Source organism: Borostomias antarcticus (genome assembly GCF_949987555.1).
Source record: "Borostomias antarcticus genome assembly, chromosome: 22".
NCBI lineage: Eukaryota > Metazoa > Chordata > Actinopteri > Stomiiformes > Stomiidae > Borostomias > Borostomias antarcticus.
The window spans coordinates 11,168,718-11,192,999 of NC_140255.1; the positions used below are offsets into that span (position 1 = coordinate 11,168,718).

At 46.1% G+C, this 24,282-nt stretch overlaps 1 protein-coding gene across 1 annotated transcript in view; it reads left to right on the forward strand.

Annotated features, from left to right (window-relative positions):
* The window catches only part of dock1 (dedicator of cytokinesis 1), a 246,792-nt gene that overhangs the window by 199,340 nt on the left and 23,170 nt on the right, over positions 1 to 24,282 (forward strand). The window contains exons 32-40 of the mRNA XM_084456190.1: positions 3,602 to 3,660; positions 4,669 to 4,817; positions 6,346 to 6,431; positions 7,072 to 7,228; positions 9,300 to 9,340; positions 9,814 to 9,904; positions 13,612 to 13,731; positions 17,187 to 17,276; positions 17,637 to 17,741. Of these exons, the coding sequence (XP_084312316.1) occupies positions 3,602 to 3,660; positions 4,669 to 4,817; positions 6,346 to 6,431; positions 7,072 to 7,228; positions 9,300 to 9,340; positions 9,814 to 9,904; positions 13,612 to 13,731; positions 17,187 to 17,276; positions 17,637 to 17,741 (898 nt within the window). The remainder of the gene's footprint in view (positions 1 to 3,601; positions 3,661 to 4,668; positions 4,818 to 6,345; positions 6,432 to 7,071; positions 7,229 to 9,299; positions 9,341 to 9,813; positions 9,905 to 13,611; positions 13,732 to 17,186; positions 17,277 to 17,636; positions 17,742 to 24,282) is intronic.

Consider the following 24,282-nt stretch of genomic DNA (forward strand, 5'->3'; position numbering starts at 1 on the left):
TGTTCTCTGCGCTTAACCCTTCCCCTCGTCCTTCCCCCAAGGTCAGCCGGGAGCTGACGAGGGCGCGTGCACGAGCCAATCCAAGTGCTCCTGTCCGCCTTCGTTAGCGTTAGCGATCCGTTCTTCTGCATGTTTTTCTATTGGGCTCTTTATGGGGGAAACCCTTGTGAACACAGGGAGAACATGCAAACTCCACAAAGAAAGGCCTGGGAGACCTTCTTGCTGTGAGGCGACAGTACTAGGTACTGTGCCACTGTGCCACACGTGAGCTATTTTGGGGTTCAGTGTCTTGCTCAAAGACACTTTGGCACACTGCTTACAACGCCCAGCTGGCTGCTCTACCTCTCTCTCTCTCTCTCTCTCTCTCTCTCTCTCTCTCTCTCTCTCCCCTCCCTCCCTCCTGGTCAATTACACTCAGAGCTTCGGTAGCCGTCCTCCTTGACCCCGCCAGATCAGTCAGGCAGCAGGAGGGGACAGACTCGTCACCGCCTCATCATCCGTCTCTCAGTCAGAGGCTGTGGCCAAGGACTGTTAAATAGGCCGCCATCACGCCACAGATGGGCTGCTCAGATAGGCGACGGCCGACAGCGAGGGAAGTAAGCCTCCTGTTTGTTCTCATCTGCTAACACGTTGCGGCCTTTCGTCGTGAGGGAGCAGATGCCACACATCTCCCTAGTTTCACTCCATCAGTGTGTCTCTCACTCCGCGTCCTCTCCGCCGACCTCCGACTCACTCTCCTCTCTCTCCATCCCTCCCTCCCTCTCTCTCTCTCTCCCTCTCTTTCTTTCTCTCTCCCCCTCTCCCTCTCTCCTTCCATTCACTCATTTCCCTTAATTGTTTCTCTCTGTCTCTGTCACCCTGTCTCTCTCTGGTGGGGCCCTGGTGCTGGTTCAGTGGGACGAGTCCGAGGCCTGCTGTGTCTGGGGAGGTTTTCTGGTTGAGAATAGTTATGTGTCGTACCTTCGGGAGCGTCATCCACTAATCATCCACCAATCCCTCAAACCCAGAAAAAGAGCCAGCAGTCATCCCATCTGCATAGGATGGTTTTATAAAACCCTCTCAGCTGGGGCGTTTCTAGGATTCAAAAACATTAGGGGCTAAGGGAAAAGCATCAGGGGCTGAAGTTAGGGCTGCACAATTAATCGTGAATTAATCGAAATCGCTATTATAACATCCGCGATTAACTAATCGCAAAAGGCCGCAATTAATGTGATTAATAATTTTGCTTTGAATTGAGTGTGCTAGGTCTACACGGACGAATCACAGGCGCTTATGCTGTCTGACATTAGTGAAAAAATGAGCGAAAACGAGGTACAGTAAGTGAGTTAGTAACAAGAAAGGGATCAACGTCCATGATTTGGGAGCATTTTGGTTATTATATAAATATTATATATTAAATATTAATCACAATTATTAATTGCAATTACCATTTTGAAGCAAATAATCGCAATTATTATGCCTTGTCATAACCGTGCAGCCCTAGCTGAAGTTCAGAACAGGTGAAGCCTGCAGGAAAATATATTTTCGGGTCCCGTTTGGGTTTGCCACTATGCACCAAACACACACACCACAAACAGTGTGTCCCACAGGAATTTGGGCAGCTATGGGGGGTGGATCTCCGACCCTGTAGGGGGCTCCGGGGGCATGCCCCCCCGGGAGACATTTTTTAACATTGTTAATTTAAATGCATCAATTTGGTGCACTATGAGAGCAAAATCAAGCAGCCATACTAATTTAATCATCAGACCACATTTGGTTATGAAAGGGGATGGCAAAGAAGTAATCATACACAAATCATGGTAAACAAGACGGACTTTAATAAATAAAAATCAATATTAAATAGCATCCAGTGTCGTGCCCAGTCTTTTTTAATGAGAATACAGGTAACACCCTGACAAACAACTCAATGTGCCATATTTCCATCTACTGTACAAAAGACTATTTAATGCAACATACTGCGGGACATGAGCCCTTAAAAAATGTCAGTTCTGAAAAAGAAAAATCTGGGGGGAAAATGTGCCAGTGGAAGCTGAAATGACTGCAGTTGCTAAAAGAGCCAGCTGACCATCATCTAAAAGAGATCCCTCAGAGATGGCAACCATGCAGTCTGAACGAGGCTTCCCCTCTGACACTAACAGCTGCCACACACCAGGGCAGAGGCCTGGACATCTCACTGGTCTAATATATCTCACACCCTCTGAGCACAGCGCAAAACACAACACCGTTCAAGTTTTATTTTTAATGAGAAGTCAAAACCTTTGATAACCAGTGGCGTCTGGTGGATCCTAGAACCGGGTAAGCCAGGACCAACGAAACACACGCGCAGCACGCACAATTTTTTGGGGGGTGCGCTTTCAAAGGGCGCTGAGCAGTGGCATTTTTATATGTAAAAAACATACAGGAAAACTACAGTAGCCTAGGCTACTGATGTTTTTTAACATGTCAACAAAGGCCAATAATTTGACAGCGAGCGAATAAGCGGGCAATATTTAGGCCGAAACAAGCAAGCTTTTAGGTAGGCCTACACACTAAATAAACTACAGAGCTATTATATGACAACAATGGCCAAACACCATGAAGAGGAATGACAGAACGTTAAAATACACCCCCTTATGGCACAGCACTCAATAGCCTACTCCCCTACTTCACTAATCAGTGTTTAGGCTAGGCCTACTAATAGGCTTATTAGCCCACCGCTCCAGGAAGCAAAGTTCACGCTCTCGAGTGCTGATTAAATCTAGGCAAAGCAAAACGCACAGCCATAATAACAAATGGCAATTAATCACAAAAGACCTTATATCGTAACCCAAACTCGTTTAATCCACTTCATTTTGGAATCAACTTTTAACAAATACTCAAGATCTCCGTTTTCCATGTTCATTGATGCTGCCAGTAGCTAGTTAGCTAAAGTGGGTAACGTGATTGACAGGCGATGTGAATGACGGGACAGTCATGACAAGTTTTGATTGGATACACCGTCCCAATGTTAAAATGTCAATGGGAATTCCAATGTAAGCACTTGGAGAACTGGCTTACTACACTTGCTACAGCTCTGGCGTGTCGAGGCAAGTTCAGGCAAATTCTCCCGCTTTGGAATCTGTCTTGCGACGCGCAGTGACTTTGCACACATGTAGCCTACTGGACTCGCGGGGGTGAGGGGCGGAGGGGGGGGGGGCTGTAGCTATAACATACGACCGACACGTGAAAGTTGTGACTGTCTGACTCGATTTTGGAGTGGAGTTTGATTCGCGTCCATTTCTTTATTAAAATATGTACTTTTTGCTGGGAACTGGGGGTCAAAAAACATCCGGGGCTAGATGAAAAACATTCGGGTCTCGAGCCCCGGAAGCCCACGGCTCCCGACGCCAATGCCTCTCGGTACACATACAGTAAACACACACTCACTGGCACCATCTTTGACGATCCAAAAATAGTCCGCTTTCCCCAACATGTTTTAGTCTGCATTAAGATGTTGTTTGATGTTTCTGGGGAAAGCAATCATCAGTGCAGATTTGGTTTGTGTCTTTATATATATATATATATATATATATATATATCTTAGTATTTATGAAATAAACTGAACTGCTTCTGTGTGTTTCAGGTACCAGGACATGAGGAGACAGATTGGCTTTGAAATCAGGGACATGTGGTACAATCTAGGTAATTCACCTCCTGTCTTCCCTCATGCTGCCAGTCAATTCAGCTGGGTTCAGTTCAGGTTAAACTCTTATCAATTCAGAATTTAAATGTAACTAAAGTTAGAGAAATCATTTCAAAGTTTTTACATAAGATCGTTGATACGTTTTTTGTATAATAAAAAAGTAGGTCATTTTACATTAAGCTCTCTACAGTAGACTGAATGGAAATACAATTGACCAAAAACACACACAAAATATTGCAACGTCACCGGACACTGCAACTTTGACACACACTATCCATCTGCAATTGAAACGTTAAATTTCACTATTTTATTTTTAACCATCAAACATCTGGGCCTCTCCCGGCAGTACACAGTAAAGCAAAGAGCGGGTGTTAATTGGCCCTCCGTTGTTGTGTTGGAGCCAAAGAAGTGAAACCAGAATGGAGATGGGGAGGTGTGAGAATGAGTGTGCGGCGTACTCAAAAGTGCACCCCCACCCCCCTTCTGACTTCCTTAATTAGAAAACTCCAGTGCTCCATTAGCATGGTCTCAGCTCTACCTGGGGGGGCTGGGCAGGAAATTACACCCACTTGATAAATGTCAAAGATATGCTGATGGAAGGAACTTACAGATCACAGCAGCCTGATAGAAATCTGTGTACTTTACGCAACAGCTTATTTGTTCACGCTGTGGGCCCATTAATAAGATTCCCACACTGTCAAGGCTTGATTGGATTTGTATTTTGAATTTAAAAGCACCGCATCTCGAAGGAATATGACACCAAGAAAATCGCAGAGGATAGCACTTATAAGCATTACTAAAATCACGTGTTTCCAAAAGTCCTCAAAGGAAACAAACAACACACACATATGAAAACAGATACAGCAAAAGAAGACATGCTAAAGATAAACCTACTGTACCCAGTCCTGCATGCCAAGACCAACACAAGTACGCTCCAGGGAAAAAAAACCTCAACTGTGACTTATTTCTGAGTTTGAACCGTGTGTTTGTGCTTGGGCCTCCTGAAGGTCCCCACAAGATCAAGTTCATCCCTGAGATGGTGGGACCCATTCTGGAGATGACCCTGGTCCCGGAGATCGAGCTGCGCAAGGCCACCATCCCCATCTTCTTCGACATGATGCAGTGCGAGTTCCACTTCACCTGCAGCTTCCAACGGGTCCGTCCGGGTCTCTGGCAGAGAGACGCACAGTTTATCGGGGGGATGAGTTCTAGCTTACTGATCATTCATGTGTATCACTTTTTTTTCCTCAGCTGGTATTATCCTCAGGCGCAGGCAGGTGGCTGATTGGTCCCAGCTGTTGTGCTATATGATTTCTCCGCCACCTCTCTCTGCTTCAGTATGCCAGTAGTGTCTATGCAGTGACTCACTGTGTGTGGCAGCCTGTTTGTATTGAGAGGTGAAAGCAGCCTCTTTCCGCTCTCTGTGTGGACTGATGTCATCTCCCTCAGAAGGGCCTTGTGGTCCAGGAGTAGCGTCAGTAGCAGCTGCAGCCCGGGAGGCGGTCTACACCCGGCCCTGTGGTAGTCTACACCCGGCCCTGTGGCGGTCTACAGCCTGCCCTGTGGCTGTCTACACCCGGCCCCGTGGCGGTCTACAGCCAGCCCTGTGGCGGTCTACACCCGGCCCTGTAGCTGTCTACCCCCGGCCCTGTGGCAGTCTACACCCCGCCATGTGGCGGTCTACAGCCTGCCCTGTGGCTGTCTACAGCCTGCCCTGTGGCAGTCTACACCCCGCCCTGTGGCAGTCTACACCCCGCCCTGTGGCTGTCTACCCCCGGCCCTGTGGCGGTCTACCCCCGGCCCTGTGGCTGTCTACAGCCTGCCCTGTGGCTGTCCACCCCCGGCCCTGTGGCGGTCTACCCCCGGCCCTGTGGCGGTCTACCCCCGGCCCTGTGGCGGTCTAACCCCGGCCCTGTGGCGGTCTACCCCCGGCCCTGTGGCTATGTCCCAGACCCACATGGTCTGTGAGTTGGAGTGAGATGGAATCCTGCTAATTCACTAGATATGTGATGATCTGTCAGGACTTGGCTCTGGCTTTCTCTCTCTCCTGTTCTCTGCCTCTGCCTCTGCCTCTGCCTCTGCCTCTGCCTCTGCCTCTGCCTCTGCCTCTGCCTCTGCCTCTGCCTCTGCCCCTCTCCTCTCCTCTCCTCTCCTCTCCTCTCCTCTCCTCTCCTCTCCTCTCCTCTCCTCTCCTCTCCTCTCCTCTCCTCTCCTCTCCTCCTCTCCTCTCCTCTCCGCAGCCGCCACATACAAACGCTGCCGACGCGAGGTCCATGCACCGCCGCTAAAAAACGGTCAGAGCAGGGTTCCAGTACCCACCTTTCTGACGGGGAGCAGGAAGAGAGAGGGGAGAGCTGGGAGGACGCACCCCTGGTCATGCCCCGGCCCCCGGCTCCCCGCCCACCCTCAGACAGTTCCATCCAGATAGAGGGAGGCGAGCAATAATTAACAGATTAATGAGTTCACAGGCAGACGGGCTGAGAGAGAGAGATTGAGAGAGGGCCGATTAGGCAAAGTGCACAGATCAGAGAACAGAGAGAGAGGAAGGGAGAGAGGGAGAGAGAGAGAAGAGGGGGGAAGAGAGAGAGAGCACGAGGGAGAGAGAGAGAGAGAGGGGGGAAAAGATGGAGATGGCGCTAATGAATTGAACAGTGATTATTTCCGGCTGCTCTGTGTAACTGCAGTTTGAGAACGAGATCATCACCAAGCTGGATCACGAGGTGGAGGGCGGCCGCGGAGACGAGCAGTACAAAGTCCTCTTCCAGAAAATGTAAGTGCCGCTGATTAATGGCTAGGATTATGCCTGAGTCCTCACAAGTTAGATAATGCTAATTGTCGCACAGTACCCCTCAGAGTAATCACGCCTTTGCTAATGATCACGCTACTTCTCACCGCAATTATCTTGGAGTGTGTGTTTGTGTGTGTTTGTGTGTGTTATTCACCTTCTGCAGTGGTTGGGTGCAAACTCTGACAGGTTCGGGGTTGAAATTGCACTGAACTGCACTGTGAATGCTGGATGCAAATTCTGTATGAATGCTGCGTTTTAGTCCAGAATTAGGATAAGGTTTTGTACAGGTCTGGGAGAGTGAACCATTGCTATCAGACTGGATGGTTGCTGCAGAGTCATGAGCACCTCTCACTCCTAAATAATAATAATAATAATAACAATAATACTTAGCATCAAGAGAATGCTGAGTGCTAAAAAATGGTTTCGCTAAATTGTCTCCTTCCCAAATGTGTTAACGATAATGTTAACATGACCTCAGTTCCTGAACTTAGGGTTAGGGTTCCTGAGCTTAACCCAACCAAGTTTAACGCTAGCCTAACCTGATTTAGCTAAACCTACATAGCCCCCCCTCAAGTCTGCTGTTCCACCTTTGTGCCCCCCTCCTTCCGCCATACCATCCCAGTCTTCTGGAGCACTGCAGGAAGCACAAGTACCTGGCCAAGAGCGGCGAGAACTTCGTCACGCTGGTGGTGCGTCTGCTGGAGCGGCTGCTGGACTACAGAACCATCATGCACGACGAGAACAAGGAGAACCGCATGAGCTGCACCGTCAACGTGCTGGTGAGGCACACACACACTCACACACACACTGTACATACACACACACACACTATACACACACACATACACACACTGTACATACACACACATACACACACACATACTGTACATACACGCACACACACACACACACACACATACTGTACATACATGCACACATACACACACACATACAGTACTGTACATGCACACACACACACATACACACACACACATACTGTACAGGGCTTGACATAAGCACTGGCCCGCTGGCCTGGTGCTGTCTTGAACACCTCCAGGCCAGTAAATAACGCTTTTCAATGGCCAGCTCAGGCCACTGCAAATATCACTTTTATATATATATATATATATATATATATATATATATATATATATATATATATATATATATTCATATACACACACAAGCTTACAGTTGTCTTCTCATAAAAAAAAGAGAGATTTGCGACTACAAATCGTTTTCGGAGAATAGGCAGGCTGCATTCACATTCAAGAGAGCACAGACACACAATGATCACGGGTAAGTTCAGCCCCGACAAAACGTTTGTTTTGCTATGCTTTCCAGGTTGAACGACACGTTTTCGCTGTGTTACCCAATCAGCAGTGTCCCAACACACCGCCGTTTAACGTTTGCTGCATTTTGTCGGGCTGAAGTTCAACTCGCCCCAGCTGCATGACAAAAAAACTAACCTTCGACCTTTTACTCTGATTGGCCGTGGTAACGCGCCAGCGCGAGAACTTGAATGTGAAGACAAGTCAATCAATAATCAATAGCCGCAATAAATGTTTCTGAAGGCACCTGCTGCCGGCCAAAAACAACAGAAAAAAGAAGCCACCTTTCACAAGAAGCACTGCGCAATAATGACAGGGTATGAAAAAAAACAAAAGACTTTTCCAGTCTCACTGGCCAGATTGCTGGCCTTGTCTAGGGTATGATGAGGAGAAGGGAGAAGTATTTTGCAAACTATTACGATGTATGCAGACAAGTGAGTGAAAACATTAGACAGCTCTCAAGTGAAATAGCTAGCTAATATGTTTGAAGGTTTAGTTCTTAGTAATTGCTGTCTAGATCCCATCATCACCAGTTATGATGATCAACCACTTGTAGAAGCACTCTTCATTCGGTGACAAACCACTGATATCTGATTCTATTAAATGTTTGCCATGTATGTCCTGTTTAAGCGTTAGCAAAATTTGGCTACATCATCCAGGCTAGTGATACAACATTGGGGCCAGTAACTTTGAAAATCCACTGGCAAATTCAACTGTATGTCAAGCCCTGCTGTACATAAACACACCACACACATACACACACTCTCTCTCTCTCACACACACGCCCCAACCTGCCGATATGAGATCGACTGCATTGATGACAATAACAATAGCTATTGACCGTTACTACAGATCTTAGGCATTGTATTGTTTTTGTCCGTTACAGCTTCAATAATACAGCTCCCTAACAATGAGACAATGAAGAGAGGCTGCCTTCTGCCTCAGCATATATTAGCCTGTTATCACAGAACAGTTCATCTCCATGACCCGAGCCTCGGAAAATGACATTTCATCTGGAGGAATGGGAAATGTCAATATTCCTCCTATGACGAACGAGCCTAAAATAAGCTGGGGAGACCGAATCTGGCGTGTGCCTTCGCACTCCACCAAAACGTTTAGTCCGAGTGGTCCTCAACCGGGACAGTGTCAGGTGTGTTGTGGGTCTGCGCTGGCCCGGATGGCTCTCTACAGTACATGGTTCCTGCTGCCATTCTGATCTCAGCTCACCTGACGTCCCTGGTCTGGGCCTCGATTCTCACCTGTTCGGTAGACATAGGAGCACACACTCTACCCTCGTCCCTCTTGCAACCTAGTGAGGTATTGTTTAAAACCTGGGATAAACTGAGCGTCCGAACTCAGTCACCCTCTGAGCAAGCCCCATCCAGATGTTTCATCATGCGGTGTACCGTCTTCTCACCATTCTCCTGATCCTGCAAAATTAATGGATTTGGTGTAATGTTTGGTGGCTTAGAGCCATGGATACTTTTCTATTCATCTAAATCGAAGTATTTTCCTTCAGAACTTTTACAAGGAGATTGAAAGAGAAGAGATGTACATTAGGTAAGACATTTTCTATCTTCACCCTCTTAACAGTCTTATTTTTCTGCATTCCTCATTAAAGTTTTGTTATTCAACAATGAAAAACATGCTGTTAGACTAACCACTGTTAGTCACAAATTTAATTTTGTTACATTATAATTCTAAATGCTAGGATTTTGCCTCTTCCACTCGTACACATTCAGTACTCAATCATCAAACGGTGACAAATAACTACTTTTCTACTCCTTTGTTCCCAATCCAAGATGTGATTTGTTCTCTCTGATTTGGTTAAATCACATTTTCATGTGATTTCACATTTCTGTTTCTACAACCTGTTCAGTCATACAGGTATTTGACACCAGAGCAGCATTACTGAAGTAAAGGAAAGTGTCTGAGTGCTACTTTGGCAGGGCTTAGCATTCTGTCTGTGTAATGTTGGGGTTTTTGGAGACCCACCACAGTGTGAACGATGCTGTACCTCTGTCTCCTCACAGGTACTTGTACAAGCTGTGTGAGCTCCACAAGGAGTGTGACAACTACACAGAGGCTGCCTACACCCTGCTGCTGCACGCCAAACTCCTCAAGGTACACACACACGCACACACACAGGCTCACTCACACACACACACACACACACACACACGTACGCTCACTCACGCACACATACACACACACACACACGCTCACTCACACATATACACACAAACACACAACTCATTCAAATGAAGGATTCTCTGAATGTGTTTGCCTTTAGAATGACTAGTGCGCTGTCTCATCGGGGCCCGTGCTCGTTCTGTTCCTGCCATTGCCAGTCCTGTATTACTACCTCTTTATAAAGGCTCTTGCTATCCATTATTACATTTTTCTTAAATACACTAAATCAAATGGATTTCCTCATACAATAGGCTACTTGAAACAACCTCCCTTCCTTAATAGTCTTTTGAACAAATAAACTCAGTAAAGGTATTTTTCCCCAAGTCAATTCACTCACTACCACATTTGTTTGTAATGTATCCAAAAGTTCAGCTTCTTACAGTTGTCGAGCAATCAGACGCGGACGTGCAGAGTGCCTGCCTTTTTTAGGGAGATACTTAAAAGATAGTGCATACAGGTATACTGTATGCAGTAAGCCACTTTCGCTCAAGTGGCGTTTAACCATGTGGTTTCAGAAGTGTATTTGTGAAGTTCAGTGCATTGGTCTGTGGTTGGAGACCTGGGAGGAGACCTGTTTTAATCTGGCCCTGGCAGGAGAGGGGAGAAGAGGGAGGTGCTCACCTTGTACTTGTACCTGGGAATGCAAACGATGCATATTATCTGTTCCACCTTAAAGGGACTCCAGTGTGTTTAAAGGCATATTTAAAGGCATGGTAAAGACACCGTGGAGAGGCACCTGAGATGCTTTAAGACACCGCTGTTCCGCGTGTCAGCTCGTGACAATCACCCTCAGGTGTGCTGTGTGTTCCTGATGCCTCAGCTTTGAACATGGAGAAGATGGCTTCTATACAGCCTCAGCCTATAAGTCCCTCATGATGTTGAGGTAAATGTTAACCGATAAATACATTTTGGTGCATGTTGTGCCAGGTATATCTTTACTAGGCTGATTAGAATATAATGGAGAATGTTTCAGGATGTAACTATGGCTGGTCCAGGTTTGTTGATGGCAGTCTGTCTCTGCTGCAGTCAGAAAGGACTTGCATCCCAATCGGAAGGTGTTTACTGAAAGCCTGAGGTGTTCCTGTTACCTATTTACATTTTAGTAATTTAGCATAAGCCTTTAACCAAATTGACAGAATAAATAAATTAATCATTTGTTAAGAATAAGTAATCTGAAGTGCCACCAGCAGTCACAGTGTTATAGAAAGGAACACTGGAAAATGTCCATCCCCTATTGACCTATGTCCATCCCCTATTGACCTATGTCCATCCCATATTGACCTATGTCCATCCCCTATTGACCTATGTCCATCCCCTATTGACCTATGTCCATTCCATATTGACCTATGCCCATCCCCCCATTGCTCTCTGTAAAGCGCATAGTGTTGCCTCTGTGTATGAAATGCGCTATACAAGTAAACTTTGATTTGATTTGAGTCTCCTGCGAAAGATGAGTGTCCCTGTCTGGACTGTGGCGGGAAGCTCGTTCCACCGCTGCGGCGCCCAGACGGACGAGGCTGAGCTGAGCGACCCGTGTATCCTCATATGAAAGCGGAGTGCCCGTGTTTGAAACTGCCCATTGTTTGCCGATAAGGAGGGGCTGTTCCGCTTACTGCTCCATAGGCGAACAGAGCACCCGTGTCCGGAATTTGATGCCAACCACAATTAGAAGCCGGGGAAGGTTACGGAGGAGGGGGGGGGTATGTGTTAAAGGAACGTGGCATTGCACAAGAAAAGGGGGATAAAGTGTTCCTCTCTGGCCTTTTATCCCAAAATGGTAGAGCCCATATCTCGTCTTTTTATAAATGGCCGACTGCTCCCGTCTTTGTGGCTGTCCCCGCAGGACAGAGCTGGCTTTGACGTGCGTCCATTTTCCACCACTGAGCAGATAGCATTTGCAGGAATCATCGTCATTATTTCTCTAATTCCAGCTGTCTCAAAACAGCTGTGGCATTCCTGTCCGAGCAGGGTGCGGGGGGGGGGGGGGGGGGGTTGGCTATTACACTGTAAAATTAGATTGATTTTTCTCTGGAAAGCCTGGAGGTGAAAGTCTGAAGGTGAAAGCCTTTCTTCTCCAATAAGTTGCCATGTCGTCTTTGAAGTCACTGCGTGTATCTCTCTCTCTCTCGTGTTCAAATGCAGAGACTGTAAGCATTGTGGACGTGAAAGATGCCCACTTGATTTAGTGTCACCGTGTAGCAATCCCCCAGCATTCATTATTCGAAAAGTAATATGAATACGTCCTTTGAGACCTACCGCTGTCTAGAACACCCAGTAAAGGATGTTGAATTTACAACCTTATTTTTATTGGTTAGTGATGTATCAGCACTTTAGTTCTATTGATAATTGCTCCCCAGGTAATGTGAATAAAGGATGCTGTTTTAACCATGCAAGTGCTGTCTAATCCAACTGTAATGCAATCAGTAGTCATCCAGACTCAAAGCATTGCTCTACGCCACAGCAGAAACTGCCCAGCTGTGACCTTCCCTCCGCGTCGTGGGGTATGTTCATGTGAAGGCGCTGCTGTTTAAATAAAGGCCTCTCACTGCGCCCGATCTGTTTTCCCAGAAAACCTTGCTCCCCCTGTTCCACGCAACAACACGGAATGTCAATGTACTTCTGGCGAGTAATGAATCAGCTCTAACAGACCCTTAGTAGGGTTGCGCTGCCCCCGGACACCACAAGCCAATCAGAACGCGTCTCTCCCTGTTAGCCACGCCCACCCGGCCACTCAGACCGCTCATTATTGTCGGCGTGGTGGACGGGAGTGTGGGGTCAGCAGAAAACAAAACCCCTCTCATATATATTTTTTCTTTCGTCCTCATCGCCCGTTGTTTACAAAATCTGGAATAAATAATATTGTGCTGCTGCATAAATCAATAGTACCTTATGTGTTCTGGTAGCGTTTACATAAGTAATGCCCCTCCCTCACCCCCTCGCTCCCCTGCCCTAGAAGTAGTGCCAGTAGGCTGGGCTCAGGAGCCTTGGGCTGGCTCGACAGGGATTCTAACTCCGCTCCAGCTGCAAATATTAGCCAGGGGACAGTTCTCTCTCTTTCTGCGTAGCCTTCATAGGCGGTTCTAGGGAGGGGGGAGCCAAGGGTGGCCAGTGCCCTTGTAATACTAAGCCTGTGCCCCCCTAACTGTGGCGAATATTAATCTCATTTCGGCTAATGCAGGCAAAATGTACAGTAAATTGTAGACTAGTTACGTATAAGGTATAGATTAGTATTTTTCCTCCCCAAAATATGAATATGAATTATGAGCTCATACAACTATGGAATATTTTGTGGCAAACACAATGCCCGCTCTTAAAATCTGATCTCATCCAGCACAAATCGACGCATGAAAAGATTGTCTAGTCTAAATGACAGACTGTTCATACACGCGTGCGCGCGCGCACGCACACACACACACACACACACACACACACACACACACACACACACACACACACACACACACACACACACACACTGTCTGCTGTGGGGTAAGGGGCTGTCTAACAAATTATCACAAGGCGCTCAAGATAACAGCGTCTGGCAAAGGACCTGAATATGAATTGGAGCTCCTAGACTATATTGCATCATTATGCTAATACGTACTGATGACTCCCGATCTCTTTACTGCTCCCCCTAGTGGTCAGAGGAGGCGTGTGCGGCCCACCTGACTCAGAGGGAGGGCTACCAGGCCAGCACCCAGGGCCAGCTGAAGGACCAGCTCTACCAGGAGATCATCACCTACTTTGACAAGGGCAAGGTGAGGCCGGACGGAGACACGCAGGGCCCTACTGGGCGAAGGGACAGGGTTTGGGCTGCATACCTCTTACAGTACCCCCCATTATCAGCAGACCCCATCAGTCAGAACGCTTTCCGTGTCATTTATTTGTGACACCCCAGTGTGTAAAACCTTTTAGGCACCACATGTTAATGCATCATATACAGAGTGAGAGAGGAGTAAGCGCTCTTATAATCAGTCCAGCAGATTGTGGGGCAGGTGCGTAGGTCAAAAATATAATATAGCACAAAATAGAAGGGACTCGCACACTGATAAAGTTTGGACATTTCCGTTTTTGATATCAGTGTGCAAGTCCTTTCTATTTTGTGCTATAATGTATCATATACCTAATATGATATAATGGTCAACACAGCTTTTGTATGTTGACTCCCCCGCCTCCAGACAATTAAATGCAGCAATCACTGACAGTAGCCTGCTGTATAACACACAAGGATATAATGCTCTACACAACTTAGGGAGGCTTTTGTATTTTGTGCTAGCTGCCCCCCCTCCTCCGCCCTGTGGACAACAGCAGCATGGCACTTTTACACCTTTACATTAATGTGGACCGACTAACCAGATGACAGAACAAACTATAAAGCTGGTCGCAGCTAAAAATCATAAATGTTTGACTAACAATAATATTATTTCTTGTAAACATTGACATTCCTATACCAGTGTACCGATACAATGACAGAAAGAAAATAATATATTAAATATGTTGACAGACAGAGGGCTGTTAGGTTCACTATACTACCATTCCTCCATGAGGCATCCTTCTCAGTGGTGAGGGGGTCATCCATCCACAGACCCAATGGGTGTAAATCTGCCACCCCAGAAGGGGACACGGTTCGTGGGATTTCCCTCTGGCCTGGATCCCTCCCCATGCCGCCAGAGACGGCACGGCTAGGGACCTCGCAGCTGGCAGCAGCGTCTGAGAAACACACTGTGGATTTGATGCAAGGGCGTAGGTTTGCGTATGGACGGTCGGGACATGTCCCTACCAACATTTTGGGAGGCCCAAATTGTCCCTACCAACTTTTAAGCAACCTTGACCGTACCAATTATTTTGCATTTTAGATATTAGACCGTTAGCCTACCCCTTTCCTCCACTGTGAATGTGCCATCCCAGTATTATTTTTATATTTTTTAGACTCACGTTTGATTGGCTCATTTGGCTAAGATAGATCATTGCATTTTTCAAATTTTCGCTTGATCTGAAGACCAACAGTCTTACAGATAGACGCTGACAGCAAGCTATACAGTTGTGATTCTGACAGCCGTTCAGGTACATCCACCACAATGTCGCCTCCCCCTCTGAAGAGGATGAGGGATATCAGGAGCTTTTTCTCAGCAACTGTAAATAACGTTAGCGTTAGCTAGGTTAGCTAGTTACTGGTAAACTAAGTAGCTAACGTTGTTGGCATTAGCAACATGAAAACCAGCTAGGTTGGTGTTAGCTAACGTTACCTAAACTAACATCACTTGTCTTTCCATTGTGGCAAATTATCAACCGGTGATATAAGCTGGCTAGCTAGCGAACTGTTATGATGGCTTCTATCATCCTGTAACATTAGGATAGCAGCAGCTATTACATTATTATACATTAGCTGCCCATCACAGATTTAATTGAATGGGACATCACGCGCTGACAACTATCGACCGTTAGTGTCAGCATACTAGCCGATGGGCTGTTAGCTAAAGCTTTGTCAAACCCAGCCTGTGCTAGACGGGATGCCAATTTTCGCTATATTAAACTCCCACTAACTTATGCTAAAAATGTCAGTGATATTAAAGTCGTAAGTTTTGATATAAAAATAAAGACATTGTTTTAGCCTGACAGGGGTTCTTGTTACAATTATAGGGGAAACTGAACGTTATCTAGAGGTTAGCCAGCCTGTGAGAGGCGTTAACGTTACTTTTATGAGGGCTCAGGTCTGTTTTTCTTTATACAAGCCCGTCCCTGTGTAGCCTGTTTTCTTACAGTTATTAGCTAACGTATACTTGCTAACTGGAATCTCATAATTTTCCTCTCACTATATTGGCCGGAAGGTGTTTTAAATAAAGTAGTGTATGTTGAAGTACATGGGATTTATTTTTTTCCAACTAGGATATTGAATTGGGTATCCAGGATTGTGGAATTTCGCAATTGGTATTGCCTACTGGTATTTTGTTACTCCCCCAATGGACAGATATATCAAGTTATGAATTGAATGTCAGTCTAAAAATCCAATGAAAATCTCAATTTTAATCAAATCATTTTTATGCATGAAACAGCAGCAGTCGAGAGAGAGAGAGAGAGAGAGAGTGGACGGACGCAGCAGCAACCAAGAGAGAGAGAGAGTGTGGAGGGACGCAGCAGCAGCAAAAGTCGAGAGAGTGGAGGGACGCAGCAGCAGCAGGCAGGATGTGATACAGTAGACTAACAACATTGTATTAGTATTATTCAATTACATAAATATATGAATATATAAGAGCTTTAACCTCTCGTCCCCAGCAAAAATTGTGTATGCAGGCTACACTGTTATATGGTCCCTACCAATGTTGAAACCAAACCTACGCCCTTGATTTGATGCATGGGCCTTTCTGTACTGTGGGGGTGGCAGTAGAGTCACATCAGCACCTCAGCCAGGGGAGGGGGGCATTCAGATTGTCACTAGGCCATGGGGGAGGGGACCAGGTGGTTGAGGGGCTCCAGTCCTCTCCCCAGGCAGCGGGGTCCTCTTCACAGCCCACCCCAGCCTGTTGAACCGCTCGGGAGACCCCTGAGTAGAGTCTCTTGGCATGAAGGAGAACCATGTCTCTGTCCACAACTCCACTGGTCTGCGGAGAACCATTACATTACATTTACCTTACAGTCATTTAGCAGATGCTTTTATCCAAAGGGACTTACAATAATAGCATTTAACATAGTAAGTCAGTGTACTACTACCCCCAGAACTCACAAGTGCATCTGATTTCTAAACAAGTGCCTAAGCATAATCTAGGGCTGAAGGCAATGTGCAAGAGTAGAAAACTAAAAACACAATAGGTGCTTAAGAGGGAGGGTTCTGGTAGTACTTCTTGAAGAGGTGAGTTTGAGCCTGCGGCGAAAGATGGGCAGCAACTCTGCTGTCCTGATGTCAGTGGGCGGTTCGTTCCACCACCAGGCCAGGACAGAGAAGAGACGTGACCAGTCAATCGACGGCAGGGGCCTCGAAGTGACGAGGCAACTACTCGTCCCGAGGTGTCAGAGCGCTCACTGGGAAATCACTTCATGAATACTTGGGACAGTGTTGTTCAGTGAGCTTGAACGATATCGACAATCCATTCTTACGTGTTTGTGCACCGGATTATTTTCAAATGGAACAAGTAGCATGGATTCTTTTTTTTGCAGTATAGCCTCTGTTGCTATTTCTTGACGTATCTGTTTACTTGCGTGTTTGCGTTGTCAACAGATGTGGGAGGAGGCCATTATCCTGGGGAAGGAGCTTGCGGAACAGTATGAGAACGAGATGTTTGACTTTGAACAGCTGAGTGCTTCCTTGGTAAGTAGAAAGCTGGTGTGACATACTGCATTGTTTTGTGTAGCGGAACCATGAAACAGGGCTGTATTCCTTAAGATGAATCATTCTTAGCATATGCCAGATGTGTGTGTTGTGTGTGTCTGTGTGTGTGTGTGTGTGTGTGCGTGTCTGTGTGTCTGTGTGTCTGTGTGTGTGTGTCTGTGTGTCTGTGTGTGTGTGTGTCTGTGTGTGTGTGTGTGTGTCTGTGTGTGTGTGTGTGTGTGTGTGTGTGTGTCTGTGTGTGTGTGTGTGTGTGTGTGTGTGTGTGTGTGTGTGTGTGCGTGTGTGTGCGTGCGTGTGTGATCATACGCTTCTCCAGGTAAATGTTCTGTCCTTCTGCAGAGAAAGCAGGCACAGTTCTACGAGAACATTGTGAAGGTGATCCGCCCCAAGCCGGACTACTTTGCGGTGGGCTACTACGGCCTGGGCTTCCCCTCCTTCCTCCGGGTACGTACGCCCCACTCGCCCATCACAGCGCCAGGGTGGCCTAGCGCCGGGCCAAAAAACAGCCAATCAATACTGTACATTTACTGCAAGGGCGTATTTTTGATTTGTGCTCTGGCGGGATCATTAATGTCGGAAGCAGATTTTTTTTTTGTACTATATAAAATAAAAAAGCATTAATTTGAGCTACAGTCAGATTTGACTATCCTGATGATCATGCTTTTGGCCCACATGGGGGGGGGCAGGTTGTGGGGTTAGGGTTAACCCCTTAGGCTACTTTCTCTCGCCCAGAAACAAGCTGTGAATCTCAAGCAGCCGTTAATGGAGCGGATTAGCAGCAGAGCAGAAGGGATACAGCTCGGAGAAAGACGGGGAGGCAGAGAAAGGAGGAGAGAGACGGGGAGGCAGATAAAGGAGGAGGAAGACGGGGAGGCAGAGAAAGGAGGAGGAAGACGGGGAGGCAGAGAAAGGAGGAGAGAGACGGGGAGGCAGAGAAAGGAGGAGGAAGACGGGGAGGAGAAAGACGGGGAGGCAGAGAAAGGAGGAGACAGACGGGGAGGCAGATACAGGAGGAGAAAGACGGGGAGGCAGAGAAAAGAGGAGGAAGACAGGGAGGCAGATAAAGGAGGAGGAAGACGGGGAGGCAGATAAAGGAGGAGGAAGACGGGGAGGCAGATAAAGGAGGAGGAAGACGGGGAGGCAGATAAAGGAGGAGGAAGACAGGGAGGCAGATAAAGGAGGAGGAAGACAGGGAGGCAGATAAAGGAGGAGGAAGACGGGGAGGCAGAGAAAGGAGGAGGAAGACGGGGAGGCAGATAAAGGAGGAGGAAGACAGGGAGGCAGATAAAGGCGTGAGGAATGTTAGGCGTGAGTGTGATGATTGGACTGAAGCAGGACTTTTGATGGCCTGAGAGTCTGGCAGGGACGCCTCAGCCATCTCCCTCCGACACTTTTGAAACTGTTACTCGGCAGGTACGATGTCTTGAGCTACGCTTTTGAGTGCTGCCGAGGGACGCCGTGCACCTACAGTCCCTTCTGAAGTGTGATTGGATAGCTAGATAGAAGGCACATTCGTTGCCATGGATACGCTTGTTTGGCCTCCTTGTCTTGGTTTTGTCTGTATTTTTAAACATGGACGGGATAGAGGAAATTATGGCGGGGCTTGTGAGGAAATAACCTCATAGTCAAATCATACTCATCTTTCTTCTGCTCCCCCTCTCTCTCAGCGAAAATATATATATTTAACAGCCTCCTCCTCCTCTATAACGTCATCATCCATTTCGTCGTAGTTTTCAGGCAAAGGTTCGGCCATCACAGGCAAACCTTGCTGCACAGGCTGCCGACGAGAAGCTTCTTTGAACCATAAATGCTAGGTAGTGAGCGACACTTATTTTTTGCCGAGCAACATTGTGTCAAGCGGCACTTTTCAATATGCATAAATTAGGCTCAACTGTAGCGTTTCACTGTGGACAAGACAGCTTTTTTCGTTTGATAAGAGTAGAGAGTACAATGTGCTACTTGAGTCAGTCTCATTCATTGAAAAGGACTCTTATACTCATCTTAGTATTCAATGACCTGCTGTATCCATTTCTATTTAATGAAAAAGGGGGTTGATTTAGCCCAAGTGTTTCTGCTGCTGGGTCACAGATGGCTTGGTTGTAGATGCTGATGTGTCTAGCAGAGCTTAAAAGAAAAACCGGTAGCGTAGAGCATGAGGGTGACTTGGCTGCTTTTCAGTCTGCTCCCTTTGCCCCCAACATTTTTCCAAGGCAGATGTTTAATTTGATGTAACCAGGCGTCAGCTCTCCTATAGAGATACCACAGCTGCTTTATCACACCCTCTCTTTCCCACCAAATGTCGCCAGTCCGCCTAGAATACGATATCTGAAGGACTGTGGCATTTAAGAACAGGAATCTTCTGATCATTATATTTCCCTGTGAAGATGTGCGCAAGGATCCTTTAATACCCCGTCAGGTCCCCATAACCCCTCTCCTTCAGCGGGCCAGGAACTCCATTAGAGATGGAGCTGCCTGCGCTCGCCTAATTTGGCCCGCTGTTTAAAAAGGCTTTTGAAGACCCATCCACTGTCCTCCCTCAGCCCGATTTACACCACGACCAGCTCATTAGAACAGGCCTCCCTCTCTCTCTCCCTCTCTCTCTCTCTCTCTCTCTCCCTTCTCTCTCTCTCTCCTCTCTCTCTCTCTCTCTCTCTCTCTCCCCTCTCTCTCTCTCCGCTCTATCTCTCTCCCCTCTCTCTATCCCCTCTCTCTCCCCTCTCTCTCTCTCTCTCTCTCTCTCCCCTCTCTCTCTCTCCCCCCTCTCTCTCTCTCCCCTCTCTCTCTCTCTCTCTCTCTCTCTCTCTCCTCTCTCCCCCCTCTATCTCTCTCTCTCTCTTTCTCTCTCTCTCTCTGTCAGATCACAGCCGTCAGAGATGCAGGCACCAGTATTGAGAGGGTCTACTCTGCAAAGCATATTCTCTTTAGACGACTTCCTTTTTACCATGGAACATTTGTTCTGAGGGGAAAGAAGCTGGTATTATTGAAGGAACGCTGTAGCGCCCATACCACATGGATGCAAATTAGAGGCATATTGCTCACTGATAGCAGCTAAAAAAGGTGAAGTTGTTATTACTACCAAGTAAAGATCATATGTGAAGTTGCATTGCATTGTACTGTATGAACACTGTCTGGCCTCTAGACCCACAGTGCACTCTCATATTCAATATGGATTCCCCCCTTGGTACATTTCATCATGGCGCGTCAGTACCCAGCTCTCCGCATGAGTGTCTTTGGGGATGTATTCATCTGTGGTGTGCTAATTAAGATTTTTACTCGTACTCTTTTTACTAAGATCCTTTACTCTTCATATTGCTGTTTGTGTTTGGACATCATCTCCCCAGCCTTCACAAGTGCTAGATTGTAAGAAGAAATCAATAATCTAATAGAGGCACTTTTGTTTCTGCCCCTTGGAGAATTGATTTTACTGCACGGCGCTTAATTCAGCTGCATGATGTATTAGTTGCTAATGTGATCAGGCTTCAGGATATTTGCTCATTATTATCAAACCCTAGCAATATGTTTCAAATAAATTATGCTGACTGTGGATTCCGAGGTACTGTATCTGCGGGTGCTTAAAAAGTCTTCAACATTCAAAAATGTAACTAAATAAAAGGCCTTAAGTCTCAAATTGTCTTGAAGATCTTTTTAAAAATCGCTCGGCAGAGGAGTTTCTGTACTCCACTTGTGTTGTATAGAGGTGCTGTTACAGAACCTGATTGGATGGCAGTCTGTAATTTATTTCATGGATGTAAAGGGGGGTTTCGTGTTCGTATATCTACGACTCAAAACAAACAAACTGATCATGTGGTTTTATGGAAAGCGAGGCCTATGTGCTCGCCTTGGAGCTTCGATATCACACGTAACATCACTATTACCAGCCCAACGCGTTCTTCCATCACTATTACCAGCCCAACGCGTTCTTCCATCACTATTACCAGCCCAACGCGTTCTAACATCACTATTACCAGCCCAACGCGTTCTTCCATCACTATTACCAGCCCAACGCGTTCTAACATCACTATTACCAGCCCAACGCGTTCTAACATCACTATTACCAGCCCAACGCGTTCTTCCATCACTATTACCAGCCCAACGCGTTCTTCCATCACTATTACCAGCCCAACGCGTTCTTCCATCACTATTACCAGCCCAACACGTTCTAACATCACTATTACCAGCCCAACGCGTTCTTCCATCACTATTACCAGCCCAACGCATCACTATTACCAGCCCAACGCGTTCTTCCATCACTATTACCAGCCCAACACGTTCTTCCATCACTATTACCAGCCCAACGCATCACTATTACCAGCCCAACGCGTTCTTCCATCACTTTTACCAGCCCAACGCGTTCTAACATCACTATTACCAGCCCAACGCGTTCTTCCATCACTATTACCAGCCCAACGCGTTCTTCCATCACTATTACCAGCCCAACGCGTTCTAACATCACTATTACCAGCCCAACGCGTTCTTCCATCACTATAACCAGCCCAATGCGTTGTTCCAAGGATTTTTCAAATTGTTGAATGTTTTGTTGGCAATTTGCAAGAACAGCATCACCAGCAAGAGAAAGGGAAAGATAGTGACATGTTTTCCATGATAATTCAAGCGAATTAGACAGAGCAGAAGGGAATGCTGATAGGTCTGGTGAGGTGAGGGAGCGTTTACACTTACAGAACAGTCATGTGAAACATCATGTGAGTCATATTTCTTATATGAAAGGCTCACATAGCCTAATTTAAGAGAATAACTCGACACTCAAACCCCTGCTCTCAATGAGCGCATAATCATACAGAAAGATCAGGTGGTCCTCCCCCGCAGTCAATTTCAAATTCTATTAATGATATAATATTATCTATTAATGATATAATATTATCTATTGATGATAGAATATTATCTATTGATGATAGAATTTGAAATTGATTGTAGGGGAGGACCCCCGGACCCCTCACTTACTTACTTACTTACTTACTTACTTACTCACAGACCTGGCTTATCCTCCACCCACAAGCAACCTGTGGTGCAGTAGACTACCTACTGTACCAGCTCAGGGTCGCAAAGTAATTTGTTTTTAAATCAACAGTAGAACAAAATATGCCTAAAGCTGCAATCATTGAAGTTATTTACTGCTTGTAAGAGACTTGGACTATGGCTCAGTGAAACAATCTGACATCAGGTGGATTTAATTGGTTTATTAGTTTTGACAATGTGAATAAAATCAATAATTGCAGCTTTAACTTATTGATATTTGACTTAAAGGAGAATGCTCGTTTTTGACAACCTGGACCTTATTTACGGCATATTATAAAACGTTTGACTCACCGAGATAACTTTGGTGTAATTCGGAGGCCTGTAGAAGTAATTTAAAATCCAACGCGAGCCAAGTATATCTGCGGCAGAAAATAGATTTTTTAGAAGCTGCATTCTCAGTGCTCTGTCCGCTACCATAACATGGATATACTTGGCTCGCGCTGGATTTTAAATTTATTCTACAGGCCTCCGAATTACACCAAAGTTATGTCGGTGAGTCAAACGTCTTATAATATGCCGTAAATAAGTTCCAGGTTGTCAAAAACGAGCATTCTCCTTTAAATGTGCTCCAGTGCTATATTTTATCCATGTTATTTTAATGTAGAACTAGAACTATCTTTCATATCAATGTTTTTGAGATAATAGACTAATTTCATTCACCAAAATATATAATGAAATCTGTTTGAAATAATCAAAGTGTGGTAATGGGCAGATTTTACTCAGCAGATCATGGGCATTACGTCTCACTGAACATATTGTTGCACTAAAAGGTCTAAAAAGTCTTACATTTAAAACTGCAGATACCCTGGATTCACAAGCTTGAGATAATCATTTACATATGAATCTCGGGTACTTGTTGGGTGCTTTACTTTGATGTATGCTGTAGTAAAAGAGAGCATAGTCATTTTTTAAACAATATTTGTGAATCCAACCAAATTTGTCAATTTGTCAATCTTTTACTTTCTGCCTCCTGTTTCTCTGAATCTGCTTTGGTGTGATTGCTGTGGGGGCCGAGCTCAAAGGAACGCACTGCTTACGCTATGTGGATCGTACCGCATCACAACAGTCTGAAATATTAACTGTCATGTTCCTGTCATGTTCCATCACCAGAGATATTCTCAGACAAGCTTCCGAGCAGACCGAAGAAGTTATATCACCTCATGCATTTTAAGGGACACACACACACGTGCGCGCACACATACACACACACACACACACACACACACACTGGCGCTCATTTATCAAAGGAGTGCAGATCCGAACGCAGAAATTATGGTACGACAGCATAGACATAGGCTACAATTGCTTTACACGGCATAAGAATAGGCAGCATAGCCCAATGATCTATCCTCCAGGCTGGACTATTGCAATGCACTCCTCATCGGGATCCCTAGTAGTAGCCTACAGAAACTCCAGTACATCTAGAACAGTGCTGCTAGGATCCTGATGAGGGTGTGCAAATATGACCACATCACCCCCACCCTAAAGTCACTCCACTGGTTCCCCATCTCACTCAGAGTTGAATTCAAGGTTTCCCTCCTCACCCACCAGTGCATATACAGAATGCCCCCCCCCCTCTACCTCAAGGAACTCCTCATCCCTCAGACCGCCTCATGCACCCTCCGCTCCTCCACTGCCAACCTCCTCAACCCTCCTGGGTTCAAGCTAAACACCATGGGGATGTGAGCCTTCTGCCCTGCTGCTCCCATGGCCAGGCTGTGGAACGCTCTCCCTGACCACCTCAGTATGTGGGTACTTTCAAGAAAGACCTTAAAACCCACCTCTTCACAAAAGCTTTCTGTTGACCGTTCTCCCATGTCATCTTTCATCTATCTTTTAAAAATGTTTTTATTATTATTATTGTATATTTTTATTATTGTATTACCTATGCACTTTGAGATTTCTCGGAATGTAAAGCGCACTACAAATAAAATGTATTATTATTATTATT